Source organism: Rhamphochromis sp. 'chilingali', assembly GCF_963969265.1.
Source record: "Rhamphochromis sp. 'chilingali' genome assembly, chromosome: 2".
Taxonomy (NCBI): domain Eukaryota; kingdom Metazoa; phylum Chordata; class Actinopteri; order Cichliformes; family Cichlidae; genus Rhamphochromis; species Rhamphochromis sp. 'chilingali'.
The window spans coordinates 14,888,437-14,904,539 of NC_137930.1; the positions used below are offsets into that span (position 1 = coordinate 14,888,437).

Sequence of the window (16,103 nt, forward strand, 5' to 3'; positions counted from 1 at the left end):
GTAATGAAAAAAATATATAAATTAGGGCTGAACGATTATGGAAAATAATCTAATTGCGATTTTTTGCCCCAATATTGCGATTGCGATGCGATATGCGATTATTTTTTAAGGTCTTTGTCTTCTGTATTATTAAACAAAGACAAGCAATACATCATATAGTATGGCCAATACTATATTACATTAATTTTAAACTGTTCTTTCCTGGAAGACAGACCTCTGTTATGATGACATGAGGTGATGCATGAATTGATGACTGACATTTTTATTTAACTTCTTCAATCACAACAGTATATTTGAACATACACAATAGTTTATTTTTAGCTTACAAACATCTGAGCATAAAGTGCTGACAAGGAACCCTGGTGTAAACATTAAAATGAAAGTCAGTACAATGTGCAGATTGCAGAAATATACATAAAAAAAATCAGTGGCTTTACCACACTCAGTTTTTCGACATCTGTGAACTACTAGACAGTCATTCAATTAAAAAATAATATTAAATAAATAAAACTAATAAATAAAAAATACACACATCTTACTGATCTCTGCAGTCAGTAACATTACACATAAAATTTAAAGGCGTGAAATTGGACGGTCTAGTTCTGATTAGCGTCACCGCTGTCTCGGTGGAGTTTAATAAACTCGGCCGTCTGCTTCTTGCTATCTAAAATATAACCAGACACTGGTGTAAATTCTCGACTGTCTCATACTTCTGTTTAATAAGTTTTCTGTTTGACGTTTAGTCAGCTGTGTGAAAACCAAGGAGGAACCCACCCGGGGGATTAATAAAGTTTTATTTTATCTAATCTAATAACTTTAATCTCAGCCAAACCGATTTACTCACGAACAAACAAAACACTGAAAAAAGCCCAACAATAACATTTTTAGGTTGTCTAAGTGACTTATATATTACGTTTAACCCGAGCAGCGAAACTCCGCGGTGATCTGAAAATGATGTGCCGGGAGTTGTGCCGTTCTCGGCCGCATCAGTAACCCTCGAGCTCCCGGCTAGCTGTCGAGCTGGTGGGTAGCAGACGCCTCTGAAAACGTCGAAGCACTTTTGCAAATATGGGATATCTTGATAAACCGAGCAGATATTTGATGTTTACACAACTACTTTCTCGCCTGAAAATATTTTAAAAGTTTATTTTGTGACCCAGAAAGATTAGTATGAGTAATTTTAAAACTTAGTAGCGGCCGCCATTGTTGGAAACTGGAGTTTGGCTGGGCCGCGCTATGAATTCTGGGATATGGTAGTAATTTGGACAGCCTTCGGCGCGTCGCTGTGACGTAATCGGTCTACAAATGCGGCCTCAGGAGGATGCAGCCCATGAATTTGGACATGTCCAGAGTATAATCGCAGCCTTTGCGGTTAGAAAATTGCACTTGATCATGTCGCGATATTATCGCAAATGCGATATATCGTTCAGCCCTAATATAAATGGAAATCCATTCCAGCTCATCTCAGGTCAAAGATTTACTGGTATATAAAAATCTTAATATCTACATTACATTAATTATTTAATAATATTTGTGAATAAACGGGTAACTTGTCACGAACAGTGGGGGGGAAAAGACAAACACATTTATGAATAATGCAAGATGTCCAGAAAAACTGCCAGTCTCTCATGTTAAGCTATTCTGCACTGCAAAATAGGTCAGGACATGGATTAAAAATAAATTTCAGTATATGAGCTTCACCAGTACTGTAGCCATGTCATACTGTATATGAGGGGGAAAAAGGGATCAAGTGGCTTAGCAATAAACCAGTGTCTACACACACCAAATCCCATAAACCAGCAAAACATTTTTAATTCAGTCAGTCTTTAACATGTCAACTAATAACCGACATCAAAGCATGTCTTCTGGAGCTGGACTTTATACAATTTTTCAGAATAAAATACATTTTATTGGCAATGGACACATACTGAAACAAGATCAACAGCAAACAATTAAACAACCATCCCAATTGTCACATTCTCACTGTAAATTAATATGAATGATCCATGTGGGAAACCTGAGACTACCTCAACAACACATTCAACTGCACAAAGCAAATAACGCACAACAGGCAAGACGGCAACACCCAGCTTCTTATTCATGTTGGCCTCATACACCTACTACTGTAAACACGGTCCCTGCTGCCACTCAAAGCTCCAGAAACTGTGCATGTAAATCCATTTGGTAGAAAATAAAACGTTTTGCTCCGTAAAGACGCATATCTGAGCCTGACTACATTATTTGAAGGACCCTAACTAAAAAGCAGCACAGTACAAAAAAAAAGTAGCAAGTTTCTTCAATCTTTAGATGTTACCTTTGGGACCGACGCAGGCGAGCTCCACTGAAGAAATGTGGCATGTTAAAGTTGGACAGAACTGTCCACAAACTAGAATCCGACATTGTGTCCAAATCATGCCAAAGAGGGAGATGTAAAGGAGGCTTCTGAAGACTTGATGAGCAGAACCGATGGCTATCAGAGTTCAAGAGGTGGTGACCTCTGGAGCAGTCTTGACAAGTACTCTCCTTAGGTCCAAACTTCCTCTGCACAGGCACATCTGCAGGCAGCTGCGGCATAAACACACTAGCAGGGAGGACACGTTGTCCTCCTCTGTCCTCAAACAAAAAGTAATCCAGGGAGGATCCTGAACAGCACACAGTGTGTGATCCAGGTCAGGTGCTGACAGCCTCGACTGTTGCAGGTATATGACATCTAATACCAGCTGACTTTGTGTTTTCCCTTTCCCTGCGATTGCGTTCCGTATCCCAAACACTCACCGTCCTCCCTGCGCTCAACATGCTTCATATCATGTAACAGGCATCTACCACTTCACATCCTGTGAAGGGGGGTTGTGAGACAGAGGGGTAATGCATCATCAGCAGATGCTGCTGGGCATTCGCTACGTTCACAAACTGGCACCCCTCCAAAAGTCTGGTGGGTCAGTATTAAGCAGGACCTATTTGAAATTGAAACGCTGTGCTTCTCAATGGATTCTTCTGCTATTGCATAAATTCTTCGCTCCATAGACAGTCTTACCTCATTCATTTATTGGTGCTTCACCTTAACTACATCACCTTTGATCTATGACTCATTTTTTTTACTATGTAAAAAGATAAGTAGCTAAACACAATGCATACTGGGAAATCATCAAACTTTACAATGTTCAAAAAAATATGAATAAAAAACAATGGCAAGCTTTATAAGTCTGATGTTTCAGGCGAGCAAAATAAATAAAATCTCAGAGCTAAACTTGGGAATTCACATGCAAACAATTCGCTCCGTCAGTTCAGTGATGAATGTAACTTCTGAGTGCTGCGCGTATGTGTGAGAGTTCAGGTCAGCTGATCACCGCAGCCTGTAACGTGCAAAGCATGCAGGCAAATTCTCTGAAGTAGCTGTCAGGTCTCCAAACAAAACAATATCTCAAACAAGAGGAACCATTAAAAGCTTCTCCCAAAGTAGTTTTATTCAGTGATAATTCTACACAGGGAAGAGCAGAGTTCAGCCCTGAAAACACACTTTACAGCTCCAGAGCAACGATAAGAGTCCCACAATCACATGCACAGTTTACAGTCAGTATACTGAAGATGGCACTTTCACAATCCAACATAAAAACATCTGTCCTTTCTCATCTGAGCTTCAAGTTGTAAAAAAGATGTGAACCTCATGTGAGCACATGCACACAAAGACTAATGTACCTTAGAAGATTGATTAAGAGTAACTTGCATTTTAATAAAGAGGACATGTCTGTTTTTGCTGATAAATCAGAGTTGACACTTGAATAAATGTCTCAAAAATATTGCACGTTTAATAAGAGCGTAAGTTATTTGGTTAACTATTTGTATATTTGTTTAGTTATTTATTTCAGTTATGTAAAGCATTATTACACCTAGATTTCTAACTATAAAATCTTGCTACAGCCAGTGAGATTAAGATAGTATATCATTCTTCAACCAGGACAACAAAGCAGTTCAAAGACAGGCTGCAATCCTCACTGAGGAAGTTCCAGGTCAGACCTGAAGACCATCAGGAAGCAATGAGCAATGAGTCTAATAACTTGCCAAGTATGCTGTCTGGAAGGGATTCAAAAGCTAAGGAAGAGAGATGGAATGCAAAACCAACAAAGACTGGCACCTAACCACTGCTACTTCACATGCACAATCTTTGGCGACTGTGTCGTCATCAGAAGTTATTTTTATCCGTGTAAAACCTGAGTTTGTGTGTGTATTCTGTCAGAGTGGCTCAGTCCTTCTCCCTACAGGCCAGCGTGACAGCCTTCACTCTAATTATGGCCCTGCTCTGTTTCTGTGTTCCACATTAGAAATGGCAGTTCAGATGGTTCAAAGTCAAACTTGCATAGAGCAGCATGAATAGGGAGGTCACTGCTTGTGCTGACATCACAAGTAGAAAAATCAGGGTTGCTGTGCCTCTTTTTCTAGTAGCTCTTAAAAGAAGGAATCAAAACCATTAAAGGGAACCTATTGTATTCATTTCTAGGTCCATATATTTATAATTACTATTTCACTCTTTCTATAATAGCACTGAATTACTCAGTTTAAAACTAATATGGAAACTATCTTTGTTTATGTTAAAGCGGGTCCTTGGGTAAGCTCGTCAGTTCATCCAACGGCTAAAATTAGTCATTTTAAAATTCTTTTGATTGGCTGCCCCTTGTAAAAGCAACATCTGAACAGCAGGTAAGAGAAGCGCTCACTGTAAGATCACTGTATTTGGCATGTCACAGTCTCTGAGAACATGAAAAGCCAAGACTAAGAATAAGTCAGCCTGAAACTGAGGATTTAGAGTCGTCAGAACACTTTGACTCGTGTGAATTGCCTGTATGTTGGATTCTATTAATCTAATGGTGACCATATTAACACTAATGGCGGTAAATTACTCCATAGGGTAACTTTAAACCAAAAAAAAACATTTTCAGAAAATGTTATTAAGTGCAGGTTCCAGTGGGTTAACAGTTCAACCAGCAATATCTCTGATTTTACTTTATTAGACCATATAGTCTAAATCTTCATATCTCTTAAAGAGCAAATACTCTGCAGTTTTCAGACCATGGAGTCAATATCTTTTAAGGCCGGATTCACCATCTTTAGCACTGCGTGAAAAGCCCCAGTGCCCTCAAGGATTTGAGGCCAGTGTTGACGCAGCAGTGTTGCTGACTCAGAGATCTGGCAAACAACTATGTTGTCAGGCAAAGAAGTTGAACATGGCTCAACTAATACTGGGACTAATATTCAAAGACAGATTTTGCAACTCTTGCCAGATAATATCGCATTCAGACACTGCTGTGCAGCCTTTAAATTTATACATCTCTTATTAAATGTCAGCAAATGAAAGGTTTAATTTCTCAAAAGCACCTAAAATCACATTTTAATCAGCACTAAGGCAGGTCACGACTGTCCATCTAAATATGAAATTGCAAAAAACATGAAACAAAACATTTTCTTTCTTTCCCCTTCCCACCATCTCTTCTCCCCTCTATTTTTCTTTCTCTCCCTCTCTCTCTTTCTTTCTTTTTCCCTGTCCTATCCCTCAGTTCCGTCTGTAACAACTGAAAATAAAAAAAATACATAATTAAAATAAATGTCAATCAAATGGACCAATATGGCAAGGGCATGATGATCCACTTGGTAAAGTAAATCCGCTAGGCATCTTCCTTGTCCTTCAGACAACAACAATTCTGATGGCTAAAGATCCAAAAAACAAAACAAAAACAAAAAAACAAAAACAAACAAAAAAAAAAAACCAGTTGATATATATATTGATATACATTATGATGGTACATGTGTTGCTATGTAATGGTCCTATAGGATCACCACAAGTGTTCTGATTTGGCTTCTTAACTGTGACCATGTCCACTGGCACATGAATAAAATCTGAAAATGTCAATAAATATATATAAAAATAAAACCTTTCTACATTCTTGTATGGAGCTGACTCACTTAAATACCTGCTCCACTTGACTCTCTATGAAAGCTGAGCAGGAACAAGAGGAGACCAGAGGTGAAATGGGTGGGTGTTTTCATGCTATTCATTGATACAGAAAATTCTCAGAATTGAGCGTTTTGAATGAGCTGCAGAAAAATTCATTCCAAGTTTGATTCCACCCATTTTTCTTGGCACGTGTGCTTTAGATTCAGGCTGAATAAACCTGACAGAAGACCGTGGCACTCTTCATATCAGTAAAACATATATGTTTAATGAACTGACTCTAAGACTGTTCACTCAAAGTGAGCCAATGGTGAAAGAATATGCTGCAGAATGTTTGTCTAAACTTAATATAGGAGGCAAAAAAACCTGCTTTCGCTAAAACTGTACAGACTCACAGACTGTAGAGAGGACACAAGGACACAAAGATCTCATCTAGTGCTTTCATGCCATGTGTGCAGACTGCCTGATCAGCTCACCTGTAGTTATACAAACATTACCTCACCAGCAAGATGGCTTCAACCTGACTCTGTCATTTCAAAGTGAAGCACACATAGTTGGCCCATGAACAATCGCAGTTTTAAAGCATCTGGCTAGGTATAATGTGGAGAACGGAGAGAGGACAGAGTGACACGCATCATTTAAAATCTAATTATAAACTATTTGAGATCTAACCAATAAGCCCTGATGTTGAACCATTACCAGCTTTTACTGTTTTGAATACTCTTCAATCCTAAATGAAACAAGCCTGGGATTCACACAGATTGAGACCATAATTAACTTTGATGTATTGCAAATGCCACAAATCCTACTTAGCACATGAAAGAGAAGCCTAAACCTCAGAACAGAGAGGGACAAGATGGGGGAAGGGGTGACATTATCAACATTATATAAGTATCACGTCCTCCCCTTTCAATGTCATTTCAATGGCAGATGATTTTGTTGTCGCGCTTGAGCCATATGACAGGTGAAGACAAGGTAACATGCACCAACAGGCCCTTCAAAACAAAACATCCATGGTTGAAGAACTCTTGCTTACCTCCAGAAATGAAAAGCGTGCAGTGGGCTGCACGGACTGCAAGGGCTAGTGGGAGTAGGGCTCAAGCTTCTGGGAGTGAGGCTGCAAGTTAAATGGACTCTAGTGAATAGTTGTCTTTTATCACTCTCTCTCACACTCACGCACACAAAGACAAAACCCCCACAACTCAGACACATGCCCAGATGAAAACAGCAGCATCATGAAGAGTAAATGATCCCTGTCAAATGAACTTAAGTTGTGTTTGAACAGCAGGTCTCCGAGGCATTTGTCTAGTTCGCCAGTTTTCGTTTAACATTGGGGATGTCTGACCTTGTAGACTATTCAGACTAAAACAAAACATGTCAATCATGTGCGTTCGCTAAAATGCTCATAAAAGCAGTTATAGATTAACCAGTCTTAACTGATTTTAGAGACGGTGAATCTCCTGTTGGTCAGCCCATACAGAATGACTTTCACTTTCTCTACTGTAGTCTATGTGGCCTCGTGTATCGAGTCATTTTTCAACATAACTGTCTGCTCTGCAGAATATTTGGTCCTGTAAAGGTGAGAATGTTTTACGACAGACTCTTCTGATGACTGGTACAACCAGAACTCTCCATGTGGTTTTTACAGTGACATTTCCCTGCTAAGCTTAAAACCACTAATCATTTCATCACAACCATTAAGACTTCATTCATATTGCCCAAGAACCACGACATGTGAACTGTAGATACTTTGAATCAGTAACACATGTATTAATTATCCAAGTTAGTTAGCTCCCAGATATGTGCCTTTTGCACAATATAGTCTGAATTTATTATTTATTTGTATATTTTTCAAAACAATAGAATTGTCCAAAACAATAATAACCATTTACAACTGGACAATCCCCTTGCTCTTATTCTGAAAGTTCATCACTGCTAACCATGTTGCATCTGATATCCTCATGTTGCTGTTGTACCTGCATTATCATAATAATCTTGGTATCGGGATCAAAGTTGCAACTGACCAATCATGTTGGAATAGCTTTGCAATGTAGGGAAAAAAGGAAAAAAGTCTACATTACTTAATTTGGCTTGCTAGTGATTGGTTTGTGTGTGTGTGTGTGTGTGTGTGTGTGTGTGTGTGTGTGTGTGTGTGTGTGTTATAAATAGCACTAGCAAACAATCTTGGCTTATGCTAACGGAATACTGAGACAATGTCATTGGTCAGCTGTAATATTGATCATAGACCACCATTATTACGATGTTACAGAAACACCACCAGCACAGGGATATCATCGTGCACTAACCACCCAGCTGCAGTTAAGCAAAATTAAGGACCCGAGTCTGTCATCCCACAGTCTCGATGTACTCAAACTGTACTGGATTGCAGCTTGCAACAGCAGACCTTGTTTTGGTCTGAAGACCTGCTGCAGGGTCTAACAAGCACCTGCACCAAGCAGAGAATTGGACCTGCTACACCGAAAGAGCAGAACAGCGACTATTTTTATCAGCTGCAGTCCAAAACAGTGGAGTTGTAATCCATCCATTGAACGAGGAACTTACTTAATACTCAGTATCTGCCTCTCTAGTGTTTGTGACAAATTATATCAGGTATTATTTATTTTTTAAAAGCACTTCCTTTCATGCACTCCTGTCTACCTTCCATCACTACAGTTTAAATCTTTGGGAAACACTGGAGAGGAAATTCAGTTTAACACTTTTGTTGGGATTCGCTGCCAATGTGAAAAATTATATCATTGGTATATCACCAACCTTATTCAGAACCACAATTTGGTATGCCCCGACATCACAAGAGTATCACAGCAAATATAATTAGTGGGCGATGTTTGCTTGGAGATTTTTAAAATATGACATAATATATTATACAATCATTATCTGCTAAATTCCATTCCAAACATTTTAGAAAAGTCTAGTTTGATGGATGACTAACACTGTAAAAATGTATCCTGAAATGCAGATTTTAAATCCTCAAATGGAGGGAACCATAACAAATGCCTTGTTGACCTAAATAAAAAGTGTATGAAATCAAACCAATGACGAGCTGTGATAAAAGCGGAAACTGACATTTAAACCACACAGCCTTCAACGCTTCACTGCTTCATCTAACAAACATCGTCTCAACACTCTTGATAGGTGTTGCTCTGTGAATGCTTTCTACGTGTGCACTGTTTGCTTGTGTCACACCAGCAAGTAAAACATATTGTGCAGTTGCGGCACTCCTTTTTCGTGGCACGTTACAGTATCTGTCCATCACATGCCCGTGCATGATAACATAAATCTGTGAACACGAACATAAACACAGACACGCGAGCACATGTAAGCTGCTGTTACCTAGCTGTTAAAGATCTGGCTTTAGACTTCCTGCTGCAGGTGCTGCTGCTGCTAATGCTAACACAGCAAACAGCATAAAGCAACAGTAAAAGACAGCAACAAATAAGACACAGAGATGGATCAAGCTACATACTTCAGAGGAGCCGTCTCCTGGGTAGGATAACGGAGGAAAATACTCACTCTAGCGTCAGCCCTGGAATTCTCAGCCTCTCCCGCTGGGCTTTCATGGCTGAACTGTGCTCGTTTGCTCTACTGTGGTCATGATATGCATTCACACTGCCTGTCTACTACCCCCCCCCCCTGCACTGACAAAGAGCCAAACCCAGCCACCACAGGACGATGAGACGGATTGGTTTTCTCTCCCCCGTATAAAAAAGGGAGGGGGTTTAAAAAAAAAAAAAAAAAAGGGAAAAAAGGGGGTGGGGGGGCTACGGCTCTTGTTTTGGTCTTTCCACGTTCCACCTTGAAGCTGTCAAATGAGATCCTCAGTTGCCTGCGGAGGGCATGGAGGCAGGACAATACCCCTTCTCCCCTCCCCTAATACGCGCCTCCTGCTCCTTCAAACACATTCACATTTGTGCCCCCCCACCACCACCACAACCCCTTCACAAGCTGGTGACTTGCTACGGAGCAGAAATTTAACGCAAGTCTTGGACGTGCAGTCACCTTGACAGACGCTAATGTGAGGCTGCTCCGTGCGATGTCAACACAAGCACAGGGATGATGTCATCTTCAGAAGAGAAACAAAATGCATCGCTAACTGCCAGTCTGCCTCCGTCAATGTACAGGAAGCAGGACTGTAAATCAAACTCGCAGAAATAACTGCAAAGATGTTTTTTGGTTTTGCTTTGTTTTTAAAGGGAGACATGCAGCGAAACTGAGAAATGATGAAGTGCTTGTGTTTAAGCTAGGGAGCCATAAACTGAAACTCAAAGAAGTACAGTAGGATGACGCACCCAGAGTGTCCTGGAGCAATTTAAAGCACCCTGAAAATTATTATTCATCATCAGCAAAATTATTCGTACTGCCAGACCATCAAGATCCCAAGAAGTTGAAATGAGTCAATGACTCACAGGAAATTATCTGGAAATGAGTTGCTGAGTTACAAAAGATTGAGGTTATTAGGAATAATTTGACATCACTCTGTAAAAGAAACACATTTCCAGAAAACGTGTTTGCAATGAGTCAGCTACAGGAACTGCAAAAGATAGCTGCTGTAGGATGATGCTTTGTGCAACCTGGATTTGGCTGGAGAAATATAGAGGGCAAAGGAGACCTCACTCATTCAGACAGTACACTAATGAATTCTTTATTACTACGAACATGTCTGAGGAGCAAAGAGGTACTGCAGATGACACCAAACACTGCATTAACTGCAGACGTAGAAAGCAGGAAGTGCCACATAAGGAGGTGTAAAGCTGTATCTAGAGTATAAAAGGTCAAATGTACGGCTATTTAAAATGTCAAATATTTATTTTTTATTTATTTTATTTTTTTCCGGATGTGCAGACACAAGACATTAGCCAGGTTTAAATTAAAATTAAAATTCACTTTTTTCACAATACTTTGTGCGCAAGGGTAACATTTTAATTCACTGCTATTGTAAGGGACAGTGTACTGTTACATGAATTATCACATTGGCTTTCTTGGCCGGCTTTTAAACTGTAATTTCTTACAACAGCTACAAAACACTTTCAGATGTGGTTGGCAATATGTTCTACATGCTAAATCCAATAGATTTATACTACCTTAATTCAAACTAGAGGTTACAGTCCTGGTCCTCTGCTAGAAAAGGGTGAAGTGCCCACTCCAGCTCAGGGACGATTTCCTGCCCCAAGTAGAGGAGTTCAAGTATCTCGGGGTCTTGTTCATGAGTGACGGGAGAAGGGAGATCGACAGACGGATCGGTGCTGCGGCTGCAGTGATGCGTGGTAAAGTGTAAAATCGAAGCTCTCAATTTACCAGTCAATCTACTGCTGTGGGCAGTGACCGAAAGAACGAGATCACGGACAGGGGTGAGGAGTTCAACCATCTGGGAAGGGCTCAGAGCTGCTGCTCCTCCACATCGAAAGGAGCCAGTTGAAATGGTTTGAGCAGCTGACAAGGATGCCTCTTGGGAGAGGAACACCTCGCCCAAGAGGCATCAATGGGGCAGACCCAGCACACGCTGGAGAGATTATATCTCTCAGCTGGCCTGGGAACGCCTTAGAACATCTAACCATCCATGCATACTTTCCTCTTACCTTTCTCTCAGTATATGAATACAAATATGTAAACCTTATTTAAAAAGACCTGAATTCAACAGCTTGCTTAAAGTTGCTCAGTGCTGGAACTTGATTCCTGGGACTGTCATCTAAATGATGTCACATTATAAAAAAAAAAAAGACTTGTTAGAGAAGAAACAAAGGTTAGGTAATGATATAACCAATAACAAAGAATTTCCTTGAGAAATTCAGTGAACAGCTTCTGTACATTTTGGAGGACAAATTATATTAAATGGTTTGGGACTACACTGATTAAACCAACCTTTGATTTACCTTTAAAAGCTGACATGTGGAGATATTTTTCTTCTTACGTTTTTTTCGAGATTAACATCTTTTTTCCAATAACCTTTGGGCTAAAACCTGGTTTTTCAAATGATTTCCTATTTGCTTGTTCAGCTTCCCTTGGGTACTTATTATCCAATTATGTTCTGCCTTTACTGCAACAATGCTGAGTAAGAACTGAAGCACAGCATCTGGGTGTTCTCATCAAATCTGCAGTGTAACCAGTAGTAAACAGTATTGTTGTGTTTCCACACTGTAAAACTGACCTTTATGGTTATTGTGTGTTAAAGAAAGTTAATAGCGTGTATAAGTAAAAGAATAACATTACTCTTGATTAAATTTGCTACCAAAATAACATATATTTTGTTGATACGATATAGACTGAATGATAGTAGGTTAATATAAGGCTAATGTAAGCTAACATAACTTAACCCTATTAGTAACATTAGCTTAATATTAGTTACATTAACTTACCCACCTAGCATATGGCCTTCCCAGCTGCCTCAAACAAAATGTACCATGTATGTCAGGATAACATAAGAAGAATAATGCTTGGATGTTCAACTAGAACTCAGTAACCTTGAATTTCTTAAACAGATCTTTTAGGTACTTTGCTAAATTGGAGGCATTTCCATCGTTGATCTGAAAAGCACAGTGGCACTGTTTGAATATTGACTTTTGCAAATCAGTTTTCTCTACTGAAACACAAAGTAATTCCACACCCAACGTATCCAAGTTATCACAGCAGCTAAACTATTTGTCACAAATAGTTTTTAATGTGCTTGTATGCATCTTTCTTCTGTACGCATAGACTAGAAGACTAGAACACACACTAATCATTATACGGTATGCCATTCATTTTCAATAGAACTGCAGCCTTGACATACACTACCTATAGCAGTAAAAAAGAAATACTTTTACATTTTCAGAATTTTGCAAGTACTCGTTCTGGTGACTAACATAATTGATTACTACTGTTACAGCAGCCACTGTGAAATATTTCAGCTTACTCTGTGCTGTTATTGTATATTTTACACATGTTTGTATGGGATATTGTATTTGTTTTAAATGTTATATACCTATGTGGTATGTGACTTTTGTTGCTATGATGCCAGGTCTCTCTTGGAAATGAGATTTTTAAGCTCAATGAGATTTTTTACCTGGATAAATAAAGGATTAATAATTAATAAACTCTAAGAGTACTTGAATACAAAATAACTAGCTGTTTTCCGTATCTTGTATGTTGAACTGTTCAGTGTGTAGACAGATACCACTAGATGCCGCTAGCGTTTGGTTACATCATTTAAAAAAAAACCTGCTTACTGTGCAAATAAAAATGAATCTAAGAATCATAAAAACTTTGAAAATTTTCACGTTTTTTTTTTTTTTCAAGTTAAGGGATTTAACTACACCCAATTTTCTAGATATGCTGCCTTCCTTTTCTTTCTGGAAGTAAATATATTTCTGTTTTGGACTGTTGGCCTATACAAACAAGCAATGTCAAAGGAACTCATTTATGGTTTTAAGAAATAACTACTGATCTTTTTTAATGGTCTATAACATTTTGTCGACTACCTAATTAAAATTTAGCAATAGCTGTGAGCTAGGACTCAAACGTCTCCGTAAACACTAGCGACTGACTTAATGAAGCATGGTTGAGCATCTGTTAAACTAAATGTAATAGAATCTACAGTCAACAGAGCCACTTAATATCCTGTTGCATGGCAAAGCAGCTGATGATGCTAGACAGAATGACATGTTTAGTACACTAAAACTGCAAAAGGCTATAATTTAGGCAGGGGATGAGAAACAGGATCTAAAACCATGGTCAAGAAATCCTGTGATCCATGTTGATCTGCATACAAATAATTGATTTTCAATTAGTCTCAGAACCCAGCAAAAGACTTCCAACTATTAAGGTCAGTCTATAAATAGGTTAAACTGATATCTCTACTAGAATGACTCATACTGGAAACAAGTGTAGATATGGCTGTCTGAAGAGGTGTAATCCATCACTTCTGCTGCCATGGAAAAAAATAAACACAAATGCCCTCAGTAATGAAAAGAAAATGTGGATAATGCTAATTAAAAGGCATCAGCCAGCATGTTAATGACATCAAATGTTCAGTAGATGGCTCTCTGTCACAAGAAAACCTCAGAGACTACAGAGATTTAATCAACACTGAGCCAGCACTAAGGAAGCACTTTGAATTCAGTGCACTTTTCCTTACACTAATTAGAAGATGTAGCCAGAGCATCTGGCTTTCCCCCCCAGCATATTCTTTAATCGGCTCGTACATGTCATATCAACATGTGACCCAACCACACATAATAAGCACCAACAGTGAGGATATAGCTCTAATACTAATGAGAATTGATATTCTCTTCTTGTTTTAAAAGATAACAAATTAGCACAACCATGTTTTGGCTTAGTAAATAAAAGTAAGCTTTGATACATCTGAAGCCACCATATGAAGTTTGTCATATCCAAACAGCATTACTATGGTTACCAAGGTCAGTAGAGGTTCTAGCTCGCTAAATATACACCAGTGCAGTTGGTGATCTCACAGCAGCATGTTAGTAATGGGTCACCTCCATTATAGTACCTGCCCTCTCTGGTGAGGTGGCAGCGAGAGCAGCAAGGTGTCATGACAACTCTCTCACCACCAGGAAATAAATCAAACTAAAGTGGATCGATGTCGAGGAAGTCTTTTATGGCTTCACATGGCTTGAAGCTGCATCTCATCTGCCCATGGAGCACCTTCGATAAGCTTGTGAACACAAATGTGAACAGCCAGCCTGAGGAGGATAGTCTGAATAAGTGCAAATGTCTGTTCTTTTCTGATGACAACACAGACCATTATAAAAATAGAGGTCAATTATTTCACCATGCAAAATGATATTCCCTCTATTTTCCAAAATGATAGTGTGTGTGTGTGTGTGTGTGTGTGTGTGTGTGTGTGTGTGTGTGTGTGTGTGTGGGGGGGGGGGGGGGGGGGGGAGGCAAGTACTCCATTCCAACAAAACAAATCAAGAGCTGTCATATATACGCTGACATGTCAAGATGATTACATGTATAATATGGTTAATTTATATGCCATGGGTTAACAAGATCCATTCTTCTCCAGCTATAAAAGGATTTTTTAAGGAAAATTGACTTGTTTTTCCACTTACTTACATCATCTTAAGAGAGAGAGACTCTAGAGAGTATATGACCAAGCACCTTCAATATGTAAAACCTCTTTAAGGTAAGAACTCATATAGGTATTAGCTAAATAGGTTACAGAACAGCTATTTTAGGCAAACAACACAAAATACAATGAGCCCAAATGAGGCTAATACTTTATCAACTAGCACAGAACAGCTGGGAAAGAAAGAAAATCTGCATAGTAAAACTACTGAACTCACACCTTTGTCCAACAGTTTTCTACATGTTGAGAATCAGACATTCCCAGGTATTTCAGAGTTTTATCCTCGAGTTACAAAGCACTCAAAACACCACTTTTCATGTACTGTAGTATTATTGTAGTATGGGTAGAGAGTTGGGGAAAGTCCATAATAATATTAAAGTACATTTTTAGATGAAAGACAACATGTCTAAAATGTAAGACAGTCTGAAAACCTTCCAAATACCATGAATACTGTTCAGCTTTATGTTCAGTGTACACGTATATCGTGGCATCTTTACAACTTTATTTAAACTTTCATGTAAATATTTCCTTTCATTTGAACAAATCTAATGAATGGACAGCTTCTAAGAGTTTCATGTTGCTCATAAGAATGGACAAGCACACCTTACTATTTCAATGAATACAGTGGGCATCAATAAAAGAGGTAGTTACTTTATATCTCTTTAACATTTAAGATGGTACTTACAAACTGCCTCTTCTGGGAAGACTCAGCTCCTTCTGCAAATGAAAACAAGAGAGTTATAAGCATCAAAATTAGCACTACAATGTACTTTAACTCATCTTTTACCAACAAAGACCAAAGAAGAAAGTCAGCATTATTAAAAGGTTACTTTGGCTCATTTATGCAGAACTACCAATTACTTGTAGAAGATATAATGTCATATATGTGCATATTTATATCCTGAAAATGACAAATGCAAAGCAAAACTTGAAAAACAGCATTAATTTACAAGGACCATATTCAGCATAATATTTATGTTTAAAAATAAATGAAAGGAGGTGATGATTAAGGTAGCAACTGAAGTTCTATCATAAACTTTAATCTGTTCTGCTTTTCAGCTGCTCCAGCAG

At 38.8% G+C, this 16,103-nt stretch overlaps 1 protein-coding gene across 11 annotated transcripts in view; it reads right to left on the reverse strand.

The window, feature by feature from the left end:
* Positions 1–16,103, reverse strand: part of mast4 (microtubule associated serine/threonine kinase family member 4) — a 101,456-nt gene that overhangs the window by 35,577 nt on the left and 49,776 nt on the right. For 6 of the 11 annotated variants that reach the window (XM_080868082.1, XM_080868081.1, XM_080868080.1 and 3 more), the window contains 2 exons: positions 15,718–15,749; positions 6,981–7,061 (listed from right to left, as the gene is read on the reverse strand). In XM_080868082.1, the coding sequence (XP_080724208.1) occupies positions 6,981–7,061; positions 15,718–15,749 (113 nt within the window). Of the gene's footprint in view, positions 1–6,980; positions 7,062–9,475; positions 9,538–15,717; positions 15,750–16,103 lie in introns of those variants that run through there. The other 5 variants (XM_080868085.1, XM_080868083.1, XM_080868079.1 and 2 more) reach the window with 2 other exon arrangements.